At 37.3% G+C, this 14,863-nt stretch overlaps 1 protein-coding gene and 1 long non-coding RNA gene across 5 annotated transcripts in view; one reads left to right on the top strand and one right to left on the bottom strand.

Moving 5' to 3' along the window:
• The window catches only part of LOC118352729 (uncharacterized), a 142,929-nt gene extending 142,398 nt beyond the window's left edge, over positions 1–531 (top strand). The window contains exon 5 of the long non-coding RNA XR_004810353.2: positions 426–531. This is a non-coding gene — a long non-coding RNA (uncharacterized LOC118352729). The remainder of the gene's footprint in view (positions 1–425) is intronic.
• The window catches only part of FHIP2A (FHF complex subunit HOOK interacting protein 2A), a 36,384-nt gene that overhangs the window by 5,629 nt on the left and 15,892 nt on the right, over positions 1–14,863 (bottom strand). For all 4 annotated transcript variants that reach the window (XR_007406722.1, XM_025467333.3, XM_025467334.3 and 1 more), the window contains exons 6-16: positions 11,529–11,822; positions 11,150–11,346; positions 10,010–10,124; positions 9,419–9,495; positions 9,134–9,326; positions 8,777–8,946; positions 8,303–8,446; positions 7,335–7,425; positions 5,377–5,520; positions 468–608; positions 5–108 (exon numbers count right to left, since the gene is read on the bottom strand). Coding sequence is in view for 3 of the 4 variants with exons in the window: in XM_025467333.3 (XP_025323118.1) it covers positions 5–108; positions 468–608; positions 5,377–5,520; positions 7,335–7,425; positions 8,303–8,446; positions 8,777–8,946; positions 9,134–9,326; positions 9,419–9,495; positions 10,010–10,124; positions 11,150–11,346; positions 11,529–11,822 (1,670 nt within the window). In the remaining variant the exon portion in view is untranslated. The remainder of the gene's footprint in view (positions 1–4; positions 109–467; positions 609–5,376; positions 5,521–7,334; positions 7,426–8,302; positions 8,447–8,776; positions 8,947–9,133; positions 9,327–9,418; positions 9,496–10,009; positions 10,125–11,149; positions 11,347–11,528; positions 11,823–14,863) is intronic.

The following is a 14,863-nucleotide window of genomic DNA, read 5'->3' as shown; positions in this document are numbered from 1 at the left end:
TTACATAGGGCCTTCCGGTTCCAAGCCAAGCAATCGCTTTCTGACTAACAGAAGCTTGGGAGTAAAGTCTGGAATACGCTGGATTCGGACCATAAGGTCTCCAACAACCTGCATCAGAGACAAAAGGAACTGCATTCCTGTTATCAACTACAGAGGGATTTTCAGGATTTAAAAAAATCAATTTCCTATTTCTAAATGAAGAATGTCACCTTTTGGCATTAGGACTAATAACCATCTTTGGCAAAGGACTAATATATGTTCCTTAAAATATAAAAGTTACCATTTAAAAGAATGAATTTTTCTTTTTTTTCTCCACATGATATAGTAAAATAATGACTTCTTGACGGTATACACATAGTATTTTCCATTATGTAACAGTAAGTGCGTACAACGGTAAGTAATGTTAGTGGACATGTTTATTGCAGGTGTTATCAATCCTAGAGAATATAACAAAACTAAGAACTCACCCTGACGATTACGGAGAAGAGGGATCTACAGCCAGAAGCAAGGTTTACATAAGGATCCAAAAGGTACTCGTGTATGTGTGGATGAGGAAAGAGAGAAAGTCTAGATAACACGGAGGTGACTTGTAAATTTACATCATATGGCTATTGAGAGGCAAAAAACAAAAAGACATTTGACATTATTTATGATGTATACACCTGAGCACTTCATTTACCATTTCAATTTACTTTTTTGCAGGAAAGGAAAATATTTCATCTTACTCCTCCCTCCACATGCTCTTCTACAATAAAAATATTGATGATGAAGTTGGCTCCTTGCCATCTTAGTCAAAGTACATATATCACAATGCTAAAACTTAGGAGAAAAAAAGCACACATATAGATACAAAGAAAACATAAACACATAACATAGTCAGAATGTTTGTTTTACACAGGTTGTTCTAATTAATGAAAGTGTTCAAGATAGTATCAAAACCCACCAAAGTGTCATATGTAAAATTATAGCAGCATAGGGCACATTGAATATAAGATCAAAGATAGAAGGGAAGATATTAAGATCTTTTAAAATATAGTCATCTAATCTTAGAAATCGTATTTTTCACCTCTTAGATTATTCAGCTACTGTCAATCATCAAGAGCATGTATATAATAAAATAAAGCTACACATCACAGAACCTTCTCAGTAGAGGGAGAAGTACTTGGGATAGAAATGACCCCCACATGCCTCCCAGTGAGTGAAAAGGTTCAAAATGGTGTGACAGACAAGGATCATCTCATTCACTGCTAGAGCATGAATTCTCCCCAAACACTTGTACATCTGGATACAATCCTGCACACAGTTTTTTGTATGTAGTAATGTACAAAGCTTTGTAGCAGCAACATGATTTTACTTGAATTCTGGTTTTTAAATTTTTGATCTGTTTACTCCACATAGAAAACAACTTGGAGATGCTGTACAGACCACATCAAAATCAAAGCAAAAGGCACAACTGTACAAAAACAGTTGCTGTTATGGTGCCTAGAGCTTTCAACAGAAATCTCGTTCCTTCCAGTTTTCTTTTAAGCAGCCAAAGGAAACTGAGTGGCTGAGACAAAACTGACTCCCGTGGGAGGGCTGGGGGCGAGTGAGGAACACGTGCTGAGCCCGGAGGAGAGAAAAGGGAATTGGAACGAGTGAATGTTAACCACAGGCTTTGCCTGCTTCACTCCATTCGCTGAGCAGCTGCTAAGCCCTTGATAGAATGAACACCAATTAAGAAGTGAACATTTGGCATTCAGAGGACAGCACATGCTAGGGCATGTGCCAGAAGACAGCAAAGGTGCTGTTACACGAAAAGAACCACAAGTTCTGCGTTGTAAGTCCAACTATAGCTTTTTTTTTTTTTTTTTTTTTTTAAAGCACGAGATTCGTGAACACAGATTTTCTAAAAGAAGAAAAACTATCCTAAGGCACTCTTATTCACAATTGAGCCTCCGGCAAGATTAATGAAAGGAGATACTATTCCTATAGGAGGATAATTTGAAGAGCATATTCTCCAATTTGATAATATGTGCAACAGAACATAGCCTCCAGGACTCAATTCTTAACAAGCAATGAATTCACATTAGGTTGTATTTTAGGCACAAAGGAAACGTTTGAAAAATCTTTAAGAAGAATGTATTTGGCAAAGCATGTGAACAAAATCACTTAAAATACAACTTCAGTACAGTTTTATATGTGACTTTATTTCTGGTAGTTCAGATTTTTAGGTCATTAAATTCTACCATTTATAGGAGCTTAAATAAGTCAACAGAATATGGCTTTCAGCAAGGATATACGCTGCCACTTAAACTTGGTATTTTCTTTATAGGGTGTTACTTTGGTTTTTAGCTTTATTTGAACAAGAATCTATGTCCTTGGTTGTTTGAGGAGTTTGAGGGTGACTCAGATTATATTTAATGTGAAAAGGAAAACAAATCTCAGCTACACAGAAACTGTCCTACCTCTGAAATGGTCTCCATTTCATAATGGTAATAACTTTATTTATTTTTAAAGATTTTATTTATTTATTCATGAGAGACAGAGATAGAGAGAGAGAGAGACATAGGCAGAGAAAGGAGCAGGCTCCATGCAGGGAGCCTGATGCAGGACTCCATCCCAGGACTTCGGGATCAAGTCCTAAGCCAAAAGCAGACGCTCAACCTCTGAGACATCCAGGCATCCCTGGTAATTAATTTAAAATAAGCTGGCCTTTTTTCTTCAATATGAGTAACTCTTTCTTGGGTTAACAGTTAAGTATATCTATTATTCTGGATCTCTTTATTTTCTACTTTACATACAGTATTCACCGGAAATGAAAGCTAACCAGATTTTTTTATGTGTCAAATGGGCTTTGCCCATCTTTGAGCTCACACTAAATATAAGGCCTGAATTTTAGGAGAATAAACTCTGACTTAAAAGCATACTAATGACAAAAAAAGAAAAAGCATCCTGATGTCACCAGTCAACTTAGTCTCAATCTTCTACTAAAAAGCTAAATTTACAGATAGCCAAAATAATATGATTTAGTCATATTAAATCAAAATTTAATATGATAGCCTCTGAAATTTCAAAAAAATCCTGTACTTATCAAGATTTTGCATTTTTTAAGGTATCTAAAAATTGCTTTCTTCACTTAATTCTTAGAAGCAAATCTAAGTAGGAGGTTATGGCAAGTAATGTCAGCTTCACCCTGACAAAAAAAAAAAAATGTGACAAGTGGCATAGTTGCCCAAGACTGCCCTCTTCTCTGTCAGGGCAGAGAGAAGCAGCTGAATCTCCCTACATTTTTCCTAGTGTTGTTTATATTCTGCTTATGAACCTCAGCATCTTACTATCTTTATAAAATCATCACAAATACTACTAAATGTTTGTGTTATAGGGTATTTTAGAAAAATTAACTTTGTGACAACACAATAATATTATGAATACTCAAGACATAATTTCTCAATTATGCACGCAGGAAACTAGCTACCTTCACTAATCATCTGGAGTAAATGTTTAATTCCAGGCTGGTTCCCTGAATCCTATTTCTTTTTTCTTTTTTTTTAAGATTTTATTTTTTCATGAGACACACACAGAGAGAGGCATAGACACAGGCAGAGGGAGAAGCAGGCTCCATGCAGGGAGCCCGATGTGGGACTCGATCCTGGGAGTCCAGGATTATGTCCTGGGCCGAAGGCAGGTGCTAAACCGCGAGCCACCCAGGGATCCCCCTTGAACCCTGTTTTTTTTTGAACCCTATTTCTATACTAAGAAACTATAAGCAAACATTATCCTCAGCAAAAAAACATTTAGGAAAGAAAGAAAATGAAACTAAACCAAGCATGCTTAGCACACCAGGACTCATGATTATCTTTGAGATCTGACTACATAATGTTCTGACCAAAAAAAGGCTTGGAAAATCAAAGGTTTTAAAGACCAAAGCTTTGAGGCTGTGGCCGTAGCAAACTAGCTGCAAGTTGCATTAACTGGAGTGGGGATCCCTCACTGACAATATATGCCCAGAAGTCTGTCTTGCCTTGTCACTGACTCCGGGTTACAGAAGAATGGCTGAGACAGCGTGGATGAATCAGCTCTGCACTGTGATGTGCTATCTGCCTGAAATAAAAAGAACTTAAAAAAAAAAAAAAAAAGAACTTAAAAGCATTTCAGGGTATCTGCTTCCAAGTATGCTTTTATTGTTAGCACTCCACAAACTAAAGGAAAAAAATACCCAAGATCCAAATGAGGCTTAGCAAACCAGCACAAAGAACACAGTGAACTGATGAGCCCTGCTACCCAGGGGGCTGACACAGCCATGATGTTTATAGCATAACGGCTGCAAGAGCCGGATTTAACAACCAACCAAGCAAACACAAGAAACACAGCGCTTGCTTTTAAGAGGTTAAAAGAAAAAAGGACTTTCTCTCTTTACTGATTACTATCACAGTACTGACTTAAGTCTAACCCGGTAAAATACTTCTTAAATTATAATTTCTTTATTTGGCTTCCTGGTTATTGAGGACAGCCTGCTTATGGAGTATATTTCTTTTATAACTCCCTATGCTCACATAAATATTTAACTAAAATGCTAAAAAAAAGAACAAGTACTTTAATATACAATTTTAAATTAATTCCAAATTGGTTAAGACAATTTCTATGTCAAGGCAAGTATTATGCCAGGTGGTTTTACTTCAAGTGTATATCCCAGGGTGGAAAGCATTTCAAAGCTCTATTCGTCACTTTGTTCATTTGTCAAGGAGGGAGGGAGGGAGGGACGGATTCTGTAATTCCAAATTCATTTCTCCTGACAGTCAGAGAGACACACACACAGCAACATACTAGCTGATGGTGCTTTTATCTACCTTGGAATAAGTAAATTCACTTTTTCCATTTCACCTCCCCCTTATGAAAATGGATATCATTCGTAACTTCTTTGTCTGAAGAAGCAGATTCATCTAATATTGTTCTGTAATTTTAATGAGACTGGAGTGCTCAGGATTCAATTTGAAATGACATTTAAGGTCCTTTGAATTGAACTTTACAAGGTTGACTCAATCTGTATCTGTAATAACTGTACTAACTTGAAAAAAAAAAGGCTTTCTAAGTTATAAAAGGAAAGCATTCCAATCACCTCCAAAACATGTGAAGGCTATTAAGACAATAGTCTACAATGAGAAGTAAAATATATAATTCTATAACAGTCGTCAGGCCAAATAAAGGCTCTTTGAACATAATGAATGCATCAGAAATGCACCATTCATTGGCAATCAAGTTTTAATGAAAAAGTCATCTAGTGGAAAAACTAAGAAAACAGGGCTACTTTATTAAAGATATAAACTAAGACTTGAGATGAACCCATGGTGAATGGTAACAAAATAACATGAAAATTCATATTTTAAAGCTTATTACCTGATCAAGAATCCTTCCCATTCTGTCAAATAAAACTTTCAAAAAATGACCTTCGAAGAAAGTAGCTTCTAAATTGCACTTTTCCAATGCTTTTGGAGACCCAGGCCACTCCCATCTTAAGCAGATAGCACAGTAGTCCTGGAACTAGGGAAAAGCATTCACATAGTCAAAGGAGAACCAACCAACACAAACTGAGATTAAATAGAAATCCCTCTATTAGGCATATAAGAATCCGATTGAGGGTCGAGTGTCTGTTCCCTGGGAGGACACCCGTAACAGAGGGAGGGGCTCAGGTAACATGCTGACCTGTAACATGCACAGGTAAGCTTATAATCATCAAAACCAACATATGCTGTTGAAAAAATGGGCATGTGTTTCCCTTTAGAGGAATTTAACTCTACTTACTTCCATCATAGATTTAGGGAATACTGAAAAAGCAAAGTAAGTCCTAACCACATTTTCAAATCTATTTGAAAACATTGCATGCAAATAGATGAACAGAGGTGCATTGTCCAAGCAGGCAGGTCTGGCTCTCCTATGCCGTCCTGTCCCGGGACAAATCTGGTGGCCTAGAGTATGCTCTGCAGGTGGTTTGCTACCCTCGCCGTGAGAGGAGCACAAACCTGAGTAAGCATCTAGAATCCTTTACACTGCATTTAGCTGAGTAAATTTTAAGTCTGTTGAATCTCATAAAATAATCAGGACTGATATTTTGTGTATTTTTCTCTTCATCTTTCTAGTAATTCATTTTTATTATACTTTACCCAAGTGTCAGTCTGTAACAGATTGGAGATAATAAGGAACTGGTCCTTCACTACACAGCTTTAAACAATATGACTTAGATGAGCACAAGAAGATCTCATATAACAAAAATAAATTTGAAAAGTCTTCCCTGATATATAATTTACTTGAGTTTAAACAAAAGAAATTTAGAGCACAGTTTTTTTCCCCATCCTTTCCCTTTTCAGATTCCCCTTATTCAATAAAGCAACATTACTCTGACCTCTCTAGTTTGGAAATTACCTGAAATTAAAACAAGACATATTCTCCCACAAAGTACTAACTTCAACTTTTAAAAGAAAAACATACTTAAAACAATCAAAAAGCCAGCTTCTTAAAAAAAAAAAAAAAAAAGCCAGCTTCTTCAGTTATTTTGTGAGTTTTAAACAATTTGGCTTTTGATAGACTGTTTTCTATCCTAAACCACACCCCAACATTTAATAAGTTTTCCATTAAAACCATCTGAAATTCTCACCTAGAAAGTAATAGTTTTAAAGTTTTTTATCCCTCTTGTTTTCTAATATTTCTGAATCTACAATAAGTACATTTGTATAAAATGGAAATGAAACTCTACAGAAAGAATAAATGCAGTTTAAAAATCCAGTAGATAATACTGACATGGGTACCACTTGTCTTGCCTTCACCCTCTTGTCCCTGAAGGCACTAGCTACACAATTACTCTACTCACTCATGCAGTCATCTGGACTTGCATTCTGGCTATAGGCATATGCAAATTAATTAGATAGAATAGCACACTTCAATCTCAAGGATTTAAATGAAAATTAAATAAGCATTTTTCTGACTTGAAACATTTCAAAATTGGGAGTTCTGTAAAATGCTAGAGAGAGGAAAGAAGACCAAGGGAAGGCTACTTAGTTTAACACTTCAGAGAAGACCTTTCAGGGAGGTAGAAAACTCCAGCACAGGAGACAGGGCATGGGGTCCTTGTAAATAACTGTTCAGGCGAGAAAAGAGGTGGAGAAGGGAACAGAGAAGTCTTGAGACAGAGATAGTAAAAGGCAAAGTTAGGTTACCTGCCCAAAGTTAAAGTGGCAAGAAGGAGTTCAGGTCCTGCAGAGAAAGGGAAACCTTTGGAGAAATGGACTGTGGGCAATTGGGACAAAGCATGCACGTGCACTCATTAGAGTACATTTCCAAAAATTAACCACTTCACTTACCTGCCTATGAGCATCTCGGAGGTAGGTGTCATATCCAGTGCCCTCGACATGGTAGGATGATTTTGCTTCATCGGGTACCAGACAGAGAAAACTTAAATGAAAAAAGCCACAATCAGTAACATAAATATTCCTACAATTCATGTAGTATCTATGTATCTTAAACTATCGAGCAATATCTTCAGTTTAGCAAAGTATGGCTGCAAATGGAAACTTAAAAACTAAAATGATCCATTCTTAAGTACTTAATTTTGAATCAGTTTTACCGATTACTCTCTCATATCTTAAAGGTTTTATTTAAAAATCACTCATTCCACTCAAAGTAGAAGTAAGCCTGAAAGGACTCATGTTACAGCATAATGACATACTGCCACAGTATCTGTTAATTTCAAGAAACTGGCTTTTACGTAATTAAACTGGAGACTTTTATGCATCCTAATTTTGCATCGTGGGCCGCATGCAATTTCTGTAAAGTCACCTGCCAGAACCAGGCAAATCATGGTAGCACCACGAAAGAAGAAAGAGAACATTTTCCGAGAAAGAGTACTTAAAAAAAAAAAAAAAAAAAAGGTAAAACCACAAAATCAAAAAGGAATGGCCCTACGCTTCACATATGTGAGTACATGTCCAAGATGGACATGTTGTCAAAGTGGACACTTTCCATGTGGTTCCAACTGGGAATGACTTAAAATTATTTATATTAAAAAAAAAAAGCAGGGCACTCTGAAGGTTTATTTAAGCACTATTACTCGTTTTTGTTTCTATGTTAAGTAGAGCTTTCCTCTTTTGCTATGGATTGTTGCCCCTAGGCTGTCACTTGCTACATAAACATGACAAAAAGCTGATATAATCTTTAGACTAAAGAAGGGAAGACTGAATTCACTATATATCTCCATAACAATCTAAGAACAGAGCTATTACAGGTTATAAAAACAAGAAGAGATGTAAGTCAAATTTATACAGCAACTCACCTATTTACAATTTTATGGACTTCAGTTTTCCCATCATTTTTGGGGTGCTCTGGAGTAGCAGGGGGTGAAGAACTAAGCCACTCTTGATTTGACAGAGTGTTATCCGGTGAAATGTCAGTAAATAATGGGTCTTCTTCTAGATCTCTACGTTTAATTTAATCACGTATGAAAAAAGACAACATTTTATCACATTTTCTAAACCAGAAGATTCTCTGCCATATTCTTAGAAAACATAATTTTGCTAATAAAAAAATTAAAGAATTACATTTTATAGGGAAATTAACATAAAATCTTACTCAAGAATATATTGATTTTGTTCTGTTTAATGAATACCACTTGTGATTTAAAGGGATGGTGATACCACGGCATCTAAACTTAATTTTCAAAGATCTTGTGAACCGTTAGAAGCATTCCTTTATGAATTAGGAAGAGGAGAGAGAAAATGCCAAGCTTGCAGAGTTGGGTGGAACTTACACAGCTCCTGCTATCAATCCATTCTCCACCACATCTTTATCTTCTGGACACACAGGTTTATATTCCGTATAATTTCTTTCTTCGAGATTTCTTAGGACCAAGTTGTAAAGAATGTGTTCGTTGGGTTTTTGTAAAAGATGTTCAAACATTCTTAATGTCATTATGCTTATCTGAAACCAAAATGATAAAGGGTTACTGAAAAACATCTCTGCATAAATGATTCTTCTGGCCATCCTAGAAGTCATGATTTAGATTTTCAAGCCACGTGAAGGAAGAGGCTGTATTCAAGACATCACAAGGACATTCCAACTGTATTTCCAAGAATCTAAGACCAACTCTAAATCTTACATAGCTTACCTCATCAGATATGTGATCACAATGCTCTATTAACCTGTGTCTTAAAGGGTGTCTACTAATATCTGCCAGAGTTTCCGGTTCCCTCTGTTCTCCAAGGATAAAAAACACCATTTCTTGCAGCAAAACGTCAGAGGTTACTTGCCGAACAATGCGATGGAGCAGAGCGGTTGATGTCAGAATACCCATCTCAGAACTGGGCATAACAAACAGGTAATTATTAGTGGGGAAAATAACACTGAGTAGCTATTTGGGTTTTTTTGTTTTTTAAGGAAAAAGGCCACTCACGTTTGCATCAACTGAGGTTCCATAACTCCAATAAAGAATCTTTCATGAACGGCTCTGGCAAGAGCCACAGCAGCAGTCTAGAATGCACAAGGAGCAGCATTATCTTTCTCTTTAATGGAAAAGAGAGATTAACCTGTAGCACTGCTGTCCATCTGAATTAATGGGGAAACACAAATTTGCCTGTTGACCATCTTGCTGATGGCATATAAGCCTGGACTAGATGTTAGCTACGGGGTCATTTATATTTTATCTAAATTTCCAAGAACAAGATGAAAAGGACAAAAATATTATCCCAATCGCCTTAGAGTAAATGGAGGGAGGCCAATGTCACCTCAAGGAGCTTTCGATTTTAATACTTAAAGAAATATAGGGCAGAACTTGAACTGGGGTTTATTACAGAGTTGTAACATACACATACACACCCACCCACACACACACACATTTTTAAATTTTATTTAGTTGTGTTTACTGTACTAACTATCATCCTAAAACAATTAAGATCTATTTGGGGATATAAACTGAGGAAGTTTTACTTAATAGACATTTATATTTTAAAATTATCAATAAGTAACAGAAACAAAAAAAACAAACCTTTTGTGCTTCCTTTATGAGTTGATCACAATAATCAAACCAGGAAAGAAATGAAATTAAGGCTCGTTTTCCTGGAAATGCTGAAGCATCTTCTTTATGACTATATGAGTCCAAGCTGTAAGGTGTGGGAAGAAATACTTAGTCCGAAGTTATCCCAGAGAATTAATTCAATTCAGTGCATATGGAACAATGAATGCCCGTGAATTAACTTATGCAGTTAGACACATGTACACAGGCCATGCTGGATGACTATTAGAAGCAGGTCATATAAAAGAAAGCCATGGATAAGAGAAAACCTCTTAAATGAAAGTTGTAAATAACTTTCACTCATTAAGGGGGAAGAGAGAGACTAATGCAGAATGCCATCTGCAGAGGGAAAACCACATGGCAGTTCCTTGTGCTCCCCCATAAATTTGACCAAGTCATGGGAATGAAATGTTGGAGGTTCTCAGGTGCTAGGAGGCGTGCAAAAGGAAAACAAGTGGGCTGCTTCTCCTCCCACCATAAAACACGATACAGTAGTAAAGGGAATCTATGGGTCTGCCCCACAGATGCTGCAGAGTATCAGGTGGAAAGAGACAAGTAGAATACACAGAAAAATTATGACAGGTTATTATACTAAAATGATGGGATTTGGGGTACTTTTCCTCATGCTGCTTATAAACTCATAAATGCTCTGCAATAATAATATTTTCCTGTGAGAATTATGGGAAGCCCCAAAAGGTGGATCGGGAGGGTGGAAGCATAAGGTAGGAGGGGAGAGTCCATAAACACAAGCCACAAAACATGAAACTGCCCGAGAGGCTGCAGGATGTTTCTAAAAGGATGTTCCTTCTTTCAGGAATCAAAATAAATAAATGAATAAATAAAAGTTATTGGTTTTCATGTAATTAGGTCTTATCCGACCACTATAATGGAAAAATAGCTTAACTCTGTAACAGCTGGATTGTTCCCATACCAATTCATTCCTGACTAGTAACAAATTTAAAACAAGCCTCAGAAAATAATCCCATTTAATGATCACAAGCAATGTCACATTTTCCACGACAGAAGGTTTATATCACTGCAAAATAGAAGTGAATTTAAAAGTATAGGTGTAAGAAACCGCTCCTACAGGAAAACACAAGTGATAGTTCTTACCCCCAGTTAATTGCTTCCACTGTTTCGATATCTAACGGGTCCACCGACTGAGGTAGGGCCTTGTACAGGGAAGCGAGTCTGTCTGTCAGCAGTTCGCACAAACAAGTGCTCTGCGTGAGGCATTTGGCAGCTGCAGGCTCCGGCAAGCTTACTAACAACATCAAGCCTTCACAGGCCTTCACAGCTATTCGGCCATCCTGAGGGGAGAAAACACACACCCCTTCAATTCTTGAATTAGCTGCGTGTCAAGTTGTTTGGGAAAAAATTCAACTGAAAAAGATCTAATGTTTTACACAAAAATAAGAATAGACTTTTTTTTTCCTATTTCAAATATACGTAACTGTGATCAGGTTAGGGGGTAAGAGTAAGGAAGACTCACAGGACTTCTAGTGAGATTTAACAAGGAATTCACTAAGTTGTAATCCTGGTTTGGACGAACAACTGTGGCCTCTGGCAGTGAGGTGACAGCAAGATTATCTAAGCTGGTGGACAGGTCATCTATCTGCTGAGGAGGCTCGTCTTCTAACTCTGTGTGCTCCAGCCCCATGGCACCAGACAGTTCCTCTGGCTGACAGGACTGTCCTGTGTCTGTTGACAAGCAATCTTGACCTTTCAATGAGTCTTCTGAAATTACATCTGGTGTGCCTTTGGAAGCCAATGATTTCAATTTATTCTGAAAAAGAATACATGTTCTGCAAGATTCACACTAGAAGACTTATAAAACAGAAATCATATTTTTATCTGTTTTTCTATAATTCACATTCAATGTAGCAATAGATGAAAGTGTTACAACAAATGAAAATACTCAGACTTCAACAAGCTGTGCTTTAGATATTTTAAAATTGCTCAGGAATTTATAACACTCTTTCTGCTAAGTACAAAATGGTTTACCATGACCATAAGCGATGAACAACACTAGTGATAACTACGTGACTACTGCTAAAAACAACTGATGTTAGTGAAGAAAAAAAAGAATCAGGAATTCAATTGGAATTAATTGTTTTCTCATCACAAGGCTCTATAGAAAATATATAGCCTCGATGTTGATTCTTCTAAGATGAATTTCCTTAGATGATTTTTCTGTTTTCCCCTTGTACCTCTGCTTTATTAAAAAAAAAAAAAAACCTCATTACTCTCAGGACCTTTTTCTTAAGTGTTCTTGATGAGAAAAGAAAGATTTACTTGAAATGTTGGCCCCACTTCCCCAACACATACATAAATATGAGGAGAAAGGGTGCCTGGGTAGCTCAGTTGGTTAAGCTACCTTTGGCTCAGGTCATGATAGTGGGGTCCTGGGATCGAGCCCCATGTCGGGCTCCCTGCTCAGCAGGGAGTCACCTTCTCCCTCTCCCTCCTCCTACTCGTATGTACTCTCCCTCTCTCAAATAAATAAAATCTTAAAAAAAAAAAAAAAAAAAGGAATCTTAACCAAAGCAAATCATTAGTTTTAGGGAAAAAGTGTTTTGCTTTCCATTTGAACCTAAGAGCAAAAATCAAATCATGCACAGAGGTTAGAAGTCATCATGAACCAGCTTCTCCTAAGGGGCCATCTCACCGTGTTTCACCCATCACAGAGGTGAATTCAATGCTGACTGAATTCAAAGTTCTATTTCCAAAGTTATAGTATACTTATTATAAATCATTTTATTACAGTTAGACCAATCTTCTTGAGAAACTGAGCCCACAGCACGTTAAAACAACTTTGTAGAACTCCATGAATCCTCCATACAACTCTCCAATTTCCTACAAAATCAGTTGCATATCACAGTCCTTATGAATACAAAACACTTGATTCCATCTAAAATACTAGTAAGATTGTTGGAAATGGTATCTCAGATAAGAAGAGCAAAGGGAAGAATAATCTTAGAATAGCACTCGTTAGATGAGTATTTCTCAAAGTGTGACTCAAGACTGTTGGTGTCATGGTCTTCTGTAGAGCTTGAGAAAAAGCAGATTCCTGGGTCCCACCCAGACCTGCTGAATGAGAATATCTGGAGGTGAAGCCAAGGAATCTGCATTTTAATTTATTACTTATATTACTGAAGTATTCTTGACAACGTTATATTGATTTCAGGTATACAACACCGTGATGGAATCTGCATTTTTAAAAATGCTCTCTAGGTGATGAGGAAGTGCTATCTTCTCTCACACTTTGATTCTTTTTTTTTTTTTTTTTTTTTTTTTAGATTTTATTTATTTATTCATGATAGACATAGAGAGAGAGAGAGGCAGAGACACAGGTAGGTAGAACGAGAAGCAGGCTCCATGCCGGGAGCCCGATGCGGGACTCGATCCTGGGACTCCAGGATTGCGTCCTGGGCCAAAGGCAGGTGCTAAACCGCTGAGACACCCAGGGATCCCCCACACTTTGATTCTTAACTGAAACTGTTCCCTTTCTACTCCTATTAGGGATTTAATGATAGCCCCCGCACATTTATACACATAACCTCCAAATCTCTTGAACCCAGACTTCTTTCCTAAATCACAGATTTGCAAGACCAAATACCTGCCAATTATCTCTACTAGGATACCAGGAGGACTCAAAACATCCAGAACCATAATTACCCTATGCCCCTCAAAATAAGCTCCCTTGAAGCTCCCTTCTTTCTGTTTGCAACAGCCTTACTAGTTCAAAAATTCAAGCACTCATCATCTTTTCTCTTGCTTCCTGCACAAGCCCATACAGAATCTACCTCTGACGTCTCTTGAACATATTCACTTCATTCCATCCCAGTGCTTCCAACTTATAGTCCTTGTTGGGGTTACTACCTCAGCCTCCAAGCTGGTTTCTTCTGCTCTTCTTTTTACTCTCAAAGGAATCCACGGGACAAGATGCCGCCACCAGTTTAACTGAAGGCATACACACCATCATGTAATAACAACCCTTCTCAAAAATCTTCAATGACTCCCCAGTGACTTCAAGTATGTTCAAATTCCTCATGCTGTCATTCAAAGCCTTTGACCCTTCCTAGTCAATCTCTCCAGGCCCTTTTCTTATCACATATCCTAATTACACTGTTTCATGAACACACCACAAACTTCTATATCTTCATTCCCTTACTTATGTTCACCCATTGTTATCTGAACACCTGTCAGGGTTCATATCAAAGATAACCTCTTCCATGACGTCTTTCCCAACAACCTAGAGCAGATGTAATCCCTTCATCCTAGGAAGACTTAAGGCACATTCACATTTACTTTGTACCCTTCTTATGATACTCACCTTACTCTACCTCAGGTTATATAGCCTTGTCACCAGACTATAAATTCCTTTAGGGCAAAAACTGTTCCTAACTCATTTACCTTGGGCACTTAAACCATAGCAGATGCACATAGTAGCTGATATACATGAAAAGAGAGATTAGATTTCAGGGGATACATGCCTGAGGACTACGAAGTACTTTTGTTACTCTCTATAGTTATCAGTAAAATAGCTGCATTTCTCTAAAGATTCATTCATTAAATATTAATTAGGCAGTTATTATACATTATACTGGACACTAGAGAAGCTGTGGGAACCCAAAGATGAATGAGACAAGTCCTTGTCCTCAAGGAGCTTACTGAGCAGCAGGAAAAATAAAACACATTTCAATAACTCTAATGCCAGGGAGACTGAAATAAACACATCAAAAGCTTATGAATAGTCTTGAGAAAACAGAGATGCCTATCACCTCAGGCTGTAGAGAAGTACATGCTTTAAAACGGGTGTATTAT

The sequence above is a fragment of the Canis lupus genome, chromosome 28 (assembly GCF_003254725.2).
Source record: "Canis lupus dingo isolate Sandy chromosome 28, ASM325472v2, whole genome shotgun sequence".
NCBI classification, from domain to species: domain Eukaryota; kingdom Metazoa; phylum Chordata; class Mammalia; order Carnivora; family Canidae; genus Canis; species Canis lupus.
This window is presented reverse-complemented; position numbering and strand designations above follow the sequence as displayed.